This window comes from Aureococcus anophagefferens (assembly GCF_000186865.1).
Source record: "Aureococcus anophagefferens unplaced genomic scaffold AURANscaffold_7, whole genome shotgun sequence".
Classification (NCBI taxonomy): Eukaryota; class Pelagophyceae; order Pelagomonadales; family Pelagomonadaceae; genus Aureococcus; species Aureococcus anophagefferens.
Window position 1 is genome coordinate 1,403,899 of NW_008705567.1, and position 13,382 is coordinate 1,417,280.

Genomic DNA, 13,382 nt, shown 5'->3' on the forward strand with positions numbered 1-13,382 from the left:
CGGTACATGGCCCAGTCCTCCTACAAAAAAACGGGGTGTCAGAAACTCGCGGTGTCTGTCGCGGGACGCCGCGTTTGGACGGGCCGGTTGCTCCGCTGCGGCAGCTCGCCCGCGTCGCCAAAGTAGAGGTTCGTCGGCTGCCGGGCGTTGACACTAAAAAAGGACAGGAACCGGAGCAGGTTCTCCGGCACGAGCACCGTGTCCGTGTCCAGCTTGAGGTACCAGCGCTTCCGCGGCATGAGCCGGAGCATCGCCGCCAGCAGCGCGCCGAACTTGTCGAAGTTGTTCAAAATCGCCGTCACCTCCACCGTCGAGTCGTTGACGACGTTCGCCAGGGGCGCGTAGCAGGCGAGGTGGAGCCGCGGCAGCGCGCCGTCGCCCGCGCGGAGCTCCGGCGGCGGCGCGAGCTGCGGAGCCTCGTCGTGGTCGCGGTCGCAGTCGACGAGGAGCAATACTTCCAAGTCCGGCCCCGCGTCGACCATCCAGGACCGGCGCGCCGCGGCGACGAGCGGCACGTCCGACTTGTACGCCGACGACAGCGACCGCATCATGTAGCCGACGCCGACGTCGCCCGCGGCCGTCGCGCTGCGGTTCGCGCGGGCCGCGGGCGCCCGCGGCGCCCAGGCCGCCGTCGCGGGCCTAAAGGGGTTTCGGTGGGTGTCGTTTTTTCGTGGTTTGATACTCACGGCTTCGGCGCGTCGTAGGTCTGCAGGCGCTCGCAGCTGAAGCGCGTCGACGGCGCCGCGGCCTCGCTGAGCAGGTCCCGGAAGGGGATGAGCCCGACCTGGCGGTATTTCACCTCGCGCTGCGGGTAGGAGAGGTCCAGCAGCGAGTCCAGCAGCTCGTCGGCGGCTTGTGTTGTAATGAGCAGCAGCGCGACGGCGGGCAGCCTCATCGTTTGTTTTTTGTGCGGCAACAACGCTTCGTTTGAGGTGGTTGAAGTGAGGGGGAAGCACGCGATGGATGCTCATGGCTGCTGGGCGAATATAGGGCATGGGCGGGGCGCGCGGCTTTGGGGAGCGGGGCGGACGGGTGGCGGAGGGGCTGCGAGAGCGCGCGCGCGCGGCGCGTTCGAGGCGCGGCACCCGACATCGCGCGGCGGGAGAGGTGCGGCGCGCCACGAGATGGAAAGGATGCATGAGTCAATCCTTCGCGGCGCGACGGCATCAGAGCAGCAGTCTTCCGAAGAAAGGGTGGTTTTCGAAAAAACCGGTGTGATTTGGGGCTGGTCGTCGACGCCACGCGAAGCGGCGGAGCGACCAAGGGACGGCGCTTAGGAGCGCTCGCCGCGGATGCGGCGCGCGAGCTGGATGTCCTTGGGCATGATCGTGACGCGCTTGGCGTGGATGGCGCAGAGGTTCGTGTCCTCGAAGAGGCCGACGAGGTACGCCTCCGCGGCCTCCTGGAGCGCGAGGACCGCGGAGCCCTGGAAGCGGAGGTCCGTCTTGAAGTCCTGCGCGATCTCGCGGACGAGGCGCTGGAAGGGGAGCTTGCGCACGAGGAGCTCCGTCGACTTCTGGTAGCGGCGGATCTCGCGGAGCGCGACGGTGCCCGGGCGGTAGCGGTGGGGCTTCTTGACGCCGCCCGTGGCCGGGGCGGACTTGCGCGCCGCCTTGGTGGCGAGCTGCTTGCGGGGGGCCTTGCCCCCCGTGGACTTGCGTGCGGTCTGTTTCGTGCGGGCCATTGTGATGCGTGTGTTTTGGAGCTGAGAGGAGGGGCTGCTGTCGCGGAGCGGGCTCCGGGTCTGACCTCGTGATCTTGTTTTTCATTGGTCGGGCAACGCAGTCGACCCGGGTCCCCTAAAAATAACTAGTCCAAATCAGGGTCAACTTAATAACTCGGCCCAATGAGCGTCGAGATCACGCGACCACCTTCGACTCCTCTCGAGCGCTTGTCGTTGTCTCCCAGCTTTGCAAAACACACGCAAAACACACTCACTCAATCATGTCTGGACGCGGCAAGGGAGGCAAGGGACTCGGCAAGGGCGGCGCCAAGCGCCACCGCAAGGTGTTGCGCGACAACATCCAGGGCATCACGAAGCCCGCGATCCGCCGCCTGGCCCGCCGCGGCGGCGTCAAGCGCATCAGCGGCCTCATCTACGAGGAGACCCGCGGCGTCCTCAAGGTCTTCCTCGAGAACGTCATCCGCGACTCCGTCACGTACACGGAGCACGCCCGCCGCAAGACGGTCACGGCCATGGACGTCGTCTACGCGCTCAAGCGCCAGGGCCGCACGCTCTACGGCTTCGGCGGGTAAATCTTCCCGCCGAGCCCGGGCGCCTCGACACCACCTCCGTCGTGGCGGCCACTCATCTTCACACCGGTGTTTTCGAACACCACCCTTTTGGAGGAAGACTTCGCGGGACCGCGGCCGACGGCCCGCGCGGGCTTCGGGCGGCCCTTCGAATCGCACGCGCGCGCCGTCGCCTCTGAACAGCGCGCGCTCGCATTCGCTCGTTCGACCGACCGCCGTACGACTCTATAACTCTGCGGGTCGGAAGAACTAAATCTATAGGGAGTCAAGCCGGACATAGGGAGTACAGAGGGAGTCGTAGGGATGAAGCCGGGGCAGAGGAGCGCGTCTCGGAACTGGAGCAGTAGCGGACAGAGGAAGCAGCGAAACAGCAGAGTCTTCGAAGAAAGGGTGGTGTTCGGAAACACCGGTTGTGTGAGTGAGTGGCGCCGCGGCGCCGGTCGTGCGCGCGACTTATCGGACGATCGAGCGCGAGCCGTTCGACCGGGCCGCGACGAGCGTGGTCGCTTAGGCCGAGGCCTTGGACTTGCTCTTCTTGGGGAGGAGCACGGCGTGGATGTTCGGGAGCACGCCGCCGGACGCGATCGTGACCGTGCCGAGGAGCTTGTTGAGCTCCTCGTCGTTGCGGACCGCGAGCTGGATGTGGCGCGGGATGATGCGCGCCTTCTTGTTGTCGCGCGCGGCGTTGCCCGCGAGCTCGAGGATCTCGGCGCAGAGGTACTCGAGGACGGCGCCCATGTAGACGCCGGCGCCGACGCCGACGCGCGTCGCGTACTTGCCCTTCTTGAGGAAGCGGTTCAGGCGCGCGACCGGGAACTGGAGCCCGGCCTTGGCCGCCTTGGAGGTGCCCTTGCCACCGGCACCGGTCTTGCCCTTGCCGCGGCCGCCCTTTCCTTTGCCAGACATGATTCGAGTGTGAGTGTGTGTGTTTGGGATGTGCTGAGGAGAGCGACCGAGGCCGAGACCAAATGTTTTTCCGGTGCGGAAGCGCGCCGGGTAACGGGCGTCCGACCAATCAGAAACGCAGGCTGGCTCGCTCGCGCCCCGGAAAAACAAGAGCTCGGCGCCGCGGTTGGACGTCCTCAGCAAAACCAAACACACTCGCAATCACCATGGCCAAGACTCCCTCCAAGAAATCCGCCAAGGCGCCCAAGAAGGCCGCCGGCGGCAAGAAGAAGAAGACGCGCGTCGAGTCGTACTCCACGTACATCTACCGCGTGCTCAAGCAGGTGCACCCCGACACGGGCATCTCCAAGAAGGGCGCGCACCCGCGTCCCGACGACGCGACGCGCGCTCCCGACGCGCACCCGCGCCGCGCGCGCGCTCCCGACACGCGCACCCGCGCTGCACGCGCACGCCCGCGCCACGTTCACACGTTCACGGGTACCGCGCGCAGGCATGTCGATCATGAACTCGTTCATCAACGACATCTTCGAGCGCATCGCCCTCGAGGCGTCCAAGCTCTGCCGCTTCTCCAAGAAGGCGACGCTCTCGTCCCGCGAGATCCAGACCGCGGTCCGCCTCATGCTCCCCGGCGAGCTCTCCAAGCACGCCGTCTCCGAGGGCACCAAGGCCGTCACCAAGTTCTCGAGCTCCTAGAGCGCGAATCTGACCTCGACGCTGCCACCAGCACACAACTTACACCGGTGTTTTCGAACACCACCCTTTTGGAGGAAGAATCTGCGGAAACGCGGGCGCCGCGCCGCACCGCGGAAACGCGGGCGCCGCGGAAACTCGGGCGCCGCGGAGCGACGCGCTGCCCTTCGTTCGACCCCTCGCGCCGCGCTCGTCGACCGCCATCACGCGCGCGCACCCGCCCCCCCCCCCCTCGAGCTGCAAGCCCCGTAGTAACATATCCCGCCGGCGGGATTTGCTAAGCGTAACTTCAACTTAAACTTCAACATAAAACCTTGATCTTCAACATACCATCAAGACCGCTGCTTGCCCTTCAAATTATCACACGACCCCTCTCAGGGACCGCCTGCGGTCCGGCGTCGTCGTCGGCGCGTACGTCGGCGCGTACAGGTCCAGCGGCGCCTCCGGGCAGTTCATGCCGTCGTTGTAGTTCGTCACGACGACGTCGTTGAGGCGGACGATCGTCGCCGAGGAGTCGTCGCACACGCTGTGGCTCGACGTGTCGAAGCCCGTGTTCCAGCAGTCGTCCGGGATGGTCACGGGCGTCTCGAGCTCGAAGATGCCGTAGCCCTGGTTCGCGGAGAAGAAGAGGCGGTGCTTGTAGAAGGCGCCCTGGGCCTCGTCCTCGTAGGCGTGGTAGAGGTAGGCGGCGCCGAAGCCCGTGTCGCCCGACTCCTCGTCCGCGCCGTCCCAGTCCACGGTCGTCGGAATCACCGCGTACGCGTCCGGGTAGAGGCTGTCGACGTCGACGCGGATCACGACGAGCTCGAACTGCTCGCCGAGGCCCACGAGGTAGAGGCCGTTCTCCGTCGAGTCGTCGATGTAGGTGTTGGAGACGCCGTAGATGGCCTCGTCGTCCTCGTCGAGGCCCACGAAGTCCAACACCGCGCCGGCGAAGAGCGCGTTCGAGACGCCGAAGAGCGCGTCGTCGACGTGGCCGCGGCCGGAGACGATGCCCGTCACGAAGTAGATCGACTCGCCGTCGTCGTCGCCCGGGGACTTGGAGTAGTAGTACGCGTCGCCCAGGATCGCCGCGGCGTTGGGCTTGCTGTAGACGAGCGGGTCGTCGTCGCAGTACTTGCCCGCCTCGTCGAACCAGCAGAGGTAGCCGTCGAAGGCGGCGATGGTGAAGTAGGCCGTGTTTTCGCCGGTCGTCAGCGCGAACATGGCCGCGGCGTTCACGTGCCCGTCGAAGTAGTCGAGCGTGTAGAGCAGGTCGTAGCCGCCCGTGTCGAAGTTGTACTCGCGCACCGTGTACTCGTCCGCGTCCTCGTAGCGCAGCACCTGGAGCGGGAGCTCGAAGCTCGCGCAGTCGAAGGCGGCGACGGGGATGAGCGCGGCCGTCGGCGACGCCGTCGGCGGCGGGGCCGCGTACGTGTCCACGTCCGGGCAGTTCGTGCCGTCGTTGTAGTTCGTGAAGACGGCGTCGGCGAGGCGCGTGATCGCGGCGACGTCGCTGTCGCAGAAGACGTGGTCCTCCCAGTCGTGGTCGTCGTTCCAGCAGGAGCCGTCGATCGCGATGGGCAGCGACACCTCGAAGAGGCCGAAGCCCGCGTTCGACGTGAAGAAGACGCGCTTCCCGGCGTAGCCGTCGAAGACGTAGGCCGCGCCGAAGCCGCTGTCCGCCGTCTCCTCGGCGTGGTCGCCCCAGTCGACGGCCGCGTCGACGACCGCGTAGCGCGTCGGCGCGCCCGTCGACCCGTCGACCTTGACGACGACGACCTCGAACTGCTCGCCGAGGCCGATGAGGTAGAGGCCCTCGTCGTCGCCGTCGTCGATGTAGTCGTAGGCGCCGCCCTCGGCGACGGCGACGATATCTAACACCGCGCCCGCCCAGAGGTCGCCGGAGAAAGAAAACGACGCGGTCTCGACGAACGTCGCCGACCCGCCCGTGAGGCCCGCGTCCAAGTCGGTGACGAAGAACATCTGCTCGCCGCCGTCGCGGCCGCCGTTCTTCGTGTAGTAGTAGGTGTAGCCGTAGCTGCACGCGACGTTCGGCGTCTCGTACATCAGGGGCGTGTCGTAGCACCCGTAGCCGTCCGCGTCGAAGTCGCAGAGCCTGCCGTCGAAGGCGCCCAGGAGGTAGTAGGCGTCGCCGCCGTCGACGGCGCTGACCATGGCGACGGCGTTGCAGTGGCCGTCGAACCAGTCGAGGTCGAAGACGAGGTCGTACTCGCCCGTGGCCGCGTTGAGCTCGCGGACGCTGTAGACGTCCGCGTCCTCGTAGCGCAGCACCTGGATCGGGAAGGGGTGGCTGTCGCAGTCGAAGGGCTCGCGCCGCGGGCTCAGCGTCGGCTCGTAGCTCGGCAGCGGCGTCGGCATCATCGACGGGTCCGACCTGGGCAGGAAAAGAGAGCGAAATTTCCAACTTTGGAGGCTCATATCTCGGTCGTTTTCCACCCGTTTTGGCTAATTTTTGGACGAGCGATCATCTCTCGGAGCGCTCTCGACGCGTGGATGCTTTTCCGGAACGCGCGCGCGCGGAACACTTATGTTGAAGAGACCTTGAATCACTCTTTCCTGCTCCGGGTCCGACGTCGGCGCGTAGCTCGGCGCGCGGCTCGGCTCGGGCGTGGGCTCGGGCGTCGGCGCGGGCGTGGGCTCGGGGCTCGGGTCCGGCGACGGCTCGGGCGTCGGCGCGGGCGTGGGCTCGGGGCTCGGCGCCGGCGTCGGGCCCGGCGCGGGGTCCGGCGTCGGCTCGGGCGTCGGCTCGGGGCTCGGCGCGGGCGACGGCTCGGGCGTCGGCGACGGCGTCGGCGCGACGGAGGGCCAGTAGGTCGGCTCCTCCGTGGGCATCTCCGAGGGGAACGCGCTCGGCGCGTACGTGGGGAGCGGCGTCGGGCCGGGCGCCGGCGCCGGCGTGGGCTCGGGCGTGGGCTCCGGGGACGGCTCCGGGGACGGCTCCGGCGACGGCTCGGGCGACGGCGCGGGCGTCGGCTGCGGCGTCGGCGCGTACGTGGGCTCGGCCGTCGGCATCTCCGACGGGAACGCGCTCGGCGAGTACGTCGGCAATCGGCTGGGATGGGGCGTCGGCGCCGGCGACGGCTCGGGCGTGGGGCCGGGCGTCGGCTCGTAGGTCGGCTCCGCGGTCGGCATCTCCGACGGGAAGGAGGACGGACCGTAGGTGGGCAGGTGCGTCGGCGCCGGCGACGGCGCGTACGTCGGCGCCGACGTCGGGCCGGGCGTCGGGCAGTACGTGGGTTCCTCCGTGGGCATCTCGCTCGGGAACGCCGAGGGCGCGTAGGTCGGCAGCCGGCTCGGATGGGGCGTCGGCGCCGGCGAGGGTTCGGGCGTCGGTCCCGGCGTCGGCGAGTAGGTCGGCTCCTCCGTGGGCATCTCGCTCGGGAACGCCGAGGGCGCGTACGTCGGTAGCCGGCTCGGATGGGGCGTCGGCTCCGGCGAGGGCTCGGGCGTGGGACCGGGCGTCGGCTCGTAGGTCGGCTCCTCCGTGGGCATCTCGCTGGGGAAGGCGGACGGCGCGTACGTGGGCATGCGGCTCGGCTGCGGCGTCGGGCCGGGCGTCGGCTCGGGCGTCGGTCCCGGCGTCGGCTCGTAGGTCGGCTCGACCGTGGGCATCTCCGACGGGAACGCCGTGGGAGCGTACGTCGGCGGGTGCGTCGGCCCGGGCGCGGGCGCGGGCGTCGGCTCGGGCGTCGGCTCGGGCGTCGGCTCCGGGGAGGGCTCCGGCGTCGGGGCGGGCGTCGGCGCGTACGTCGGCTCGGCCGTCGGCATCTCCGACGGATAGGCGCTCGGCGCGTACGTGGGGAGCGGCGTCGGCCCGGGCGCGGGCGCGGGCGTGGGCTCGGGCGTCGGCTCCGGCGACGGGTCCGGGGACGGCTCGGGCGTCGGCTCCGGCGACGGCGCGGGCGTCGGCTGCGGCGTCGGCGCGTACGTCGGCTCGACCGTGGGCATCTCCGAGGGGAACGCGCTCGGATGGTACGTGGGCAGGTGCGTCGGGCCGGGCGCGGGCGCGGGCGTCGGCTCGGGCGTCGGCGCGGGCGTCGGCTCCGGGCTCGGCTCGGGCGTGGGCCCGGGCGCGGGGTTCGGCGTCGGCTCGGGCGTCGGCTCCGGGCTGGGGTCCGGCGTCGGCGCGGGCGACCTACGAGGACGCGCGTAAAAAAAGAAACAAACGAAAGGAAACGACGCCGCGCGGCTCGCGGCTCGGGCGTCGGCCCCGGCGTGGGCTCGTAGGTCGGCTCCGCGGAGGGCATCTCCGTCGGGTCGGACGACGTCGGGTGGTAGGACGGCGCGTAGGTCGGCGCGGGCGCGAAGTAGCCCTCGGGGCAGTTCATGCCGTCGTTGCTCGTCGTCGCGGCCGTGTCGTCGACGCGCGAGATCGACACCGTCGCGTCGCAGACCTCGTGGTCGTCGTAGTCCGTGCCCTCGTTCCAGCAGTCGTCGGGCACGTCGACGGGCGTCTCGAGCTCGAACATGCCCCAGCCCTCGTTCGCCGAGAACATGAAGCGGTAGCGGTCGCCGTCCTTGAAAGCAAAGGCCGCGCCGAAGCCCGAATCCAGATCCGTCTCCGCGTCGGAGCCGCCCCAGTCGACGTCGCTGTCGAGGACCGCGTAGGCGACGGGGTAGGACGTGTCCCGGTCGAGCTTCACGACCAACAGTTCGAACTGGTAGCCCAGGCCGAACGCGTAGACGCCCGCGCCGTCGTCGTCGTCGACGTACGCCTCGCCCGCGGCCTCGTCCGCCACCACGAGATCCAGCACGCCGCCCTCGTAGAGGTCGCCGGAAAATAGCACCTGCGCGTCGTCGACGAAGGTCGTCGCGTCCAGGCTCCACTCGACGCCCGTGACGAAGTAGATGCCCTCGCCGCCGTCTCGCCCCAGGTTCTTGGAATAATAATACGTCGTGTCCCAGATGGCGCCGACGTTCGGCGTGCCGTAGTAGAGATGGGTCCCGAAGGGGCAGACCTTGTGGTCCCGGTCGAAGGAGCAGAGCACGCCGTCGAAGGCCGCGAACGGGTAGTACGAATCGCTGCCCTCGTCGTAGAGCATCGCCGCGGCGTTGACGTGCCCGTCGAACCAGCTCAGCTGGTAGATCATCGCGTAGTCGCCCGTCTCCGGGTCGAAGGCGCGCACGGAGTAGGTGTCGCTCGCCCCCCACTTCAAGATCTGCACGGGCTCGGGGTACGCGTCGCAGTCGAAGGGGGTCACCTCGTCGTACGCCGTCGGCGCGCCCGTCGTCGCGAAGTAGCCGTCGGGGCAGTTGAAGCCGTCGTTGGATGATGTGACCTCCGACGGCCCGATGTAGGCGAGCTTCGGCGACGCGACGCCGTCGCAGGCCGCGTGGTTTTCCCAGTCGTCGCCGGAGTTCCAGCAGTCCGACGCGACGACGATGGGCCAGTGGAGCTCGAACATGCCGAAGCCCGCGTTCGCGGAGAAGAAGACGCGGTCGTCGTCGCCCGCCTCGAAGCGGTAGGCCGCGCCGAAGGCCGACGGCTCGTCGACGCGGTCCGCGTCGCCCCAGTCGACGACGACGGAGTCCAAAACCGCGTACTTGTCCGGGTAGCCGCTGTCGGCGTCGATGTGGATGACGACGACCTCGAAGGCCTGGCCGAGGCCCACGAGGTACCGCGCGCCGTTGTCGCCGTCGAGGACGTAGTGGTCCTGCTCCCAGCCCTCGTGGAGCGCGACGACGTCCAGCACCGCGCCCTCGAAGAGGTCGCCGCTGAACTCGAACAAAGCGTCCTGCACGAACGTGGGGTCGTCGGTGTCGATGTCCTGGACGAAGAAGACCTTCTCGCCGCCGTCGCGGCCGCTGTTCTTCGAGTAGTAGTACGTCGTCTCGAGCACGGCGCCGACGTTCGACCTGGGCAGCAAAAGAGAGATTCAACGTCGCTTCAACGTGAGTGTTCCGCGCGCGCGCGTTCCGAAAACACATCCACGCTTCGAGACCGTTCCGAGAGATGATCGCTCGTCCAAAAATCATGAGCCTCCAAGTTGGAAATTTTGCTCTCTTTTGCTGCCCTGCGTTCGACGACGCGTACTCGAGGGCCGCGTCGAAGCAGCTCGCGTGCGAGTCGTCGAAGCGGCAGAGCTGGCCCGCGAAGGACCCGAACGGGTAGAACTCGCCCGAGGCCTCGTCCTCGTACATGCCGACGGCGTTGACGTGGCCGTCGAACCAGTCGAGGTCGTAGATGGTCCCGTACTCGCCGGTGTCGATGTCGAGCTCGCGCACGCCGTAGGAGTCCTCGTCCTCCGGGATGAGCATCTGCAGCGGCAGCACGTAGCTATCGCAGTCGAAGGCGTCGACGGAGTCGTCGTCCCAGTCGTAGGCGACGCACCGCGCCAGCAGCGCCGCGACGCACCACGCGAGCCGCGCCATGCCGCCGCCGCGTCGTCGACACGCGCCGCGCCGCGCGCAGCGGCGGCCGCGCTGCGCGCGCGCAGGAACCGCCGCCGCCGCGCCGCGCGGCGACAACGAGATGCTCACAAAACGTCGGGCAGCCCCAAAGTTTCAAATGGGATTGTTGAATGGATTGGGCACTCGATGCTGCCCCGTTCCGTTCGAGCACCTCAAATTGGCCAACCGAAAGCACGTTAGGTGTGTTCATAAGCATGTACGGCGCCGGCCCGCCCGCGCCGCCGCCCGACGGCGCGTCGGCGTTCCGCGCCATCGCCGCCTACCAGCAGGGCGCCCCGCGGCCCAAGGCCGCGGCGTCCGCGGGCTGCCGGTGCAAGAACAGCAAGTGCCTCAAGCGCTACTGCGTCTGCTTCGAGCGCGGCGAGGCCTGCGGCCCCGAGTGCCGCTGCGTCGGCTGCGGCAACGTCGACGGCACGGAGGCGCGGGCCGCGGCGCTGCGCACGAACCGCAAGCGCAAGAAGGTCGCCGGCGCGGGCTGCACGTGCACGCGGAGCCGGTGCCTCAAGCGCTACTGCGACTGCTTCGCCGCGGGCGAGGCCTGCGCGCCGTCCTGCCGCTGCGTCGACTGCGGCAACGCGGGCGGCCCCCGCCCGGCGCCGGCGCCGCCGCCGCCGGACCTCGCGCGCGTCGCGGCCGCGGGCTTCGCCGCCGCGCGCGCGCGCGTCGCGGCCGCGCCGCTGGCCGCGCCCGTGCCCATCGCGCCGCGGTCCCTGCCGCCGGCGGCCCTCGCGCCCGCGCCGGAGGCGCGCCGCTTCGCGCCCGTCGCGCCCATCGTTCCCGCGGCCGGCGACGCGGCCGACCTCGACAGCCGCCGGAGCCCGCGGTCCGTCCTCGACGAACTTAACGCGCCGCCGCCGCCGCCCAAGGAGCCCCTGGCGCGCTCCGTGACCTTCGAGGACCCGGGCCGCGTCGGCCTCCTCCTCGAGCACAGCGACGGCAGCGACGCCATCGTCGTCACGTCCGTCGCCGACGGCGGCCCCGCGAAGAAGCAACGGGTCGCCGTCGGCGCCCGCGTCGCGGCCATCAACGCCTGCGACGTCACGACGAACGTCGACTTCGACGCCGCGCTCTCGCTCTGCGCGCTCCGGCCCCTCACGCTGCGGCTCATCGAGGAGTCGGTGTAGCGCGCCGCCGCCGCGGCGCCGCCGCCGCGAGCACGAACCTCGCCCCGGCCATCCGCCGCGTAAGCCGACATCGCCGTTCCTTTCCTTCTTTGTGCGTGTGTGCCGCGCTCACCCGCGGGCCATTTTATTCGTCCTGCGTACAGGGTAAACGTCGCTTCATTGCGGTTCACTTTGAAGTTTTTTGGTCTCGAGCTCAAGAGCTCTCGATAGCAGCGCGTAGCAGATCGCGGCATAGCAGCTCGTCCTGCTGCGCATACATAGCTCGACCGCCCGCAGCATCGCTCTCGCAATGGCTCTCGCTGGCAAGCTTGCTCTCGTGACCGGTGCGAGCTCGGGCATCGGCCAGGCCATCGCGCGGCGCTTCGCAAAAGAAGGCGCCTCCGTGCTTGCCACGGGCCGCAACGCGGTGGCACTAAAAGAACTCGCCGCCGAGATCGGTTGTTCATATGAAGCAGCAGACCTGACGGAGCCCGGCGCCTGCGCGCACGTCGTCGCCGCGGCCGAAAAAGAGCTCGGCGGCATCACGACGCTCGTGAATAGCGCGGGCGTATTGCACGCGGGCGCGTTCGCCGCGCCGGACGGCGCGCCGGCCGCCTCCCTCGAGAACTTCGACGTCAACTTCGCCGCGAACGCGCGCGCGCCCTACGAGATTCTCGTCGAGGCGACGCCGCACCTCGTGGCCGCAGGCGTCGGCGCGGCCGTCGTCAACATCAGCTCGGTCAACGGCAAGCAGTCCTTCGCGACGCTCGGCGCCTACTGCGGCTCCAAAGCCGCCATCGACCACATCGCGCGCTGCGCCGCCGTGGACCTCGCGCCCCACGGCGTCCGCGTCAACAACATCAACCCGGGCGTCACCGTCACGCCGCTGCAGCAAAGGGGCGGCATGTCGGACGAGGCCTACGCGGCGTTCCTCGAGCGCTCGGCGAACGTGACGCACCCGCTCGGCGCCGCGACGGGCGACCTGTCGACGCCCGGTGATATCGCTGACCTCGCGCTGTTCCTCGCGTCCAACCAGTCGCGCTTCATCACTGGCGAGGTCATCTGCGTCGACGGCGGTCGCCAGTGCCTCGGGGCGCGCTAGGGATGGCTCTAGATGGTGCTAGGATTCTACCTAGGTGGTACGAAGTCGTATCAGGTTACGCGGCGCGCCTAGCTGTAGAGCTCCTTGCGCACGACGCCGACGAAGGGCAGGGAGCGGTACTTGCCGCCCCAGTCCATGCCGTAGCCGACGACGAACTCGTCCGGGCAGACGGCGCCGACGTAATCCGGGCGGATGTCCTCCGTGCGCCGCGAGACCTTGTCGAGGAGCACGCAGGTCTTGACGGACTTGACCTGGCGCTGCTTCATGAGCTCCTTGAGCGAGGCCATCGTGCGGCCCGAGTCGCACATCTCGTCGACGATGAGCACGTGCTTGCCCGCGAGCGGGAACGACGAGTCCTTCTTGATCTTCACGTTGCCGCTGCTCACGGTGCCTAGCCCGTAGGACGACGCGGCGATGAAGTCGACGGTGTGCGGCGTGTCGATCTTGCGCGAGAGGTCCGCGAGGAACATGAAGACGCCGTCGAGGAGGCCGACGACGACGAGCTCCTCGTCGCCGTAGTCGCGCGTGATCTGCGCCGCGAGCGAGTCGATCATCGTCTCGAGGTCGCGCTCGCTGAAGAGCACGTCGGGCGAGAGCACGGCCTTGGCCCAGGAGCTCGCGACGCCATCGCTCCGGCTGTTGGCGCGCGCCGGCTGCTCCAGCGCGGCGACGCGCCGCTCGAGCGCCGCGAGGCGCGACTCGTCGCAGGCGGCGCGGTTCGAGGCGAGCACGGAGGCCGCGGCGGCGGGCACGCCGACGGACAGCAGGCGACGCGCGGACGCGAACATCAGGCGAGGCTTGGCGGAGCGATGCTCGGCGGAGGCGATGCTTGGTGCGGTGGCCGCTGCTGAGACACCAGATCGATCGATCGCGAGAGCTCGAAGTTCAATGTGCAACATTGACGGCACCTCCAG

At 69.1% G+C, this 13,382-nt stretch overlaps 6 protein-coding genes across 6 annotated transcripts; 3 read left to right on the plus strand and 3 right to left on the minus strand.

Moving 5' to 3' along the window:
* Positions 1–1,273: 1,273 nt before the first annotated feature.
* AURANDRAFT_24955 (histone 3) lies at positions 1,274–1,684 on the minus strand (the record flags this gene model as incomplete). The annotated part of the gene is made up of 1 exon (XM_009038050.1): positions 1,274–1,684. One exon carries the CDS (start codon positions 1,682–1,684, stop codon positions 1,274–1,276), a length of 411 nt encoding a protein of 136 aa, XP_009036298.1.
* Positions 1,685–1,941: 257 nt separating this feature from the next.
* Positions 1,942–2,373, plus strand: AURANDRAFT_60044 (hypothetical protein; the record flags this gene model as incomplete). Its single annotated transcript, XM_009037883.1, has 2 exons — positions 1,942–2,289; positions 2,316–2,373. One exon carries the CDS (start codon positions 1,945–1,947, stop codon positions 2,254–2,256), a length of 312 nt encoding a protein of 103 aa, XP_009036131.1.
* Positions 2,374–2,778: 405 nt separating this feature from the next.
* On the minus strand, positions 2,779–3,138 carry AURANDRAFT_8471 (hypothetical protein; the record flags this gene model as incomplete). The annotated part of the gene is made up of 1 exon (XM_009037757.1): positions 2,779–3,138. A coding segment is annotated over one exon (360 nt), but the record flags the coding sequence as incomplete, so codon positions are not given.
* Positions 3,139–3,365: 227 nt separating this feature from the next.
* On the plus strand, positions 3,366–3,852 carry AURANDRAFT_58954 (hypothetical protein; the record flags this gene model as incomplete). Its single annotated transcript, XM_009037884.1, has 2 exons — positions 3,366–3,525; positions 3,650–3,852. 2 exons carry the CDS (start codon positions 3,366–3,368, stop codon positions 3,850–3,852), a joined length of 363 nt encoding a protein of 120 aa, XP_009036132.1.
* Positions 3,853–11,676: 7,824 nt separating this feature from the next.
* AURANDRAFT_25442 (hypothetical protein) lies at positions 11,677–12,468 on the plus strand (the record flags this gene model as incomplete). Its single annotated transcript, XM_009037885.1, has 1 exon — positions 11,677–12,468. One exon carries the CDS (start codon positions 11,677–11,679, stop codon positions 12,466–12,468), a length of 792 nt encoding a protein of 263 aa, XP_009036133.1.
* Positions 12,469–12,536: 68 nt separating this feature from the next.
* Positions 12,537–13,256, minus strand: AURANDRAFT_25241 (hypothetical protein; the record flags this gene model as incomplete). Its single annotated transcript, XM_009038049.1, has 1 exon — positions 12,537–13,256. One exon carries the CDS (start codon positions 13,254–13,256, stop codon positions 12,537–12,539), a length of 720 nt encoding a protein of 239 aa, XP_009036297.1.
* Positions 13,257–13,382: the final 126 nt, after the last annotated feature.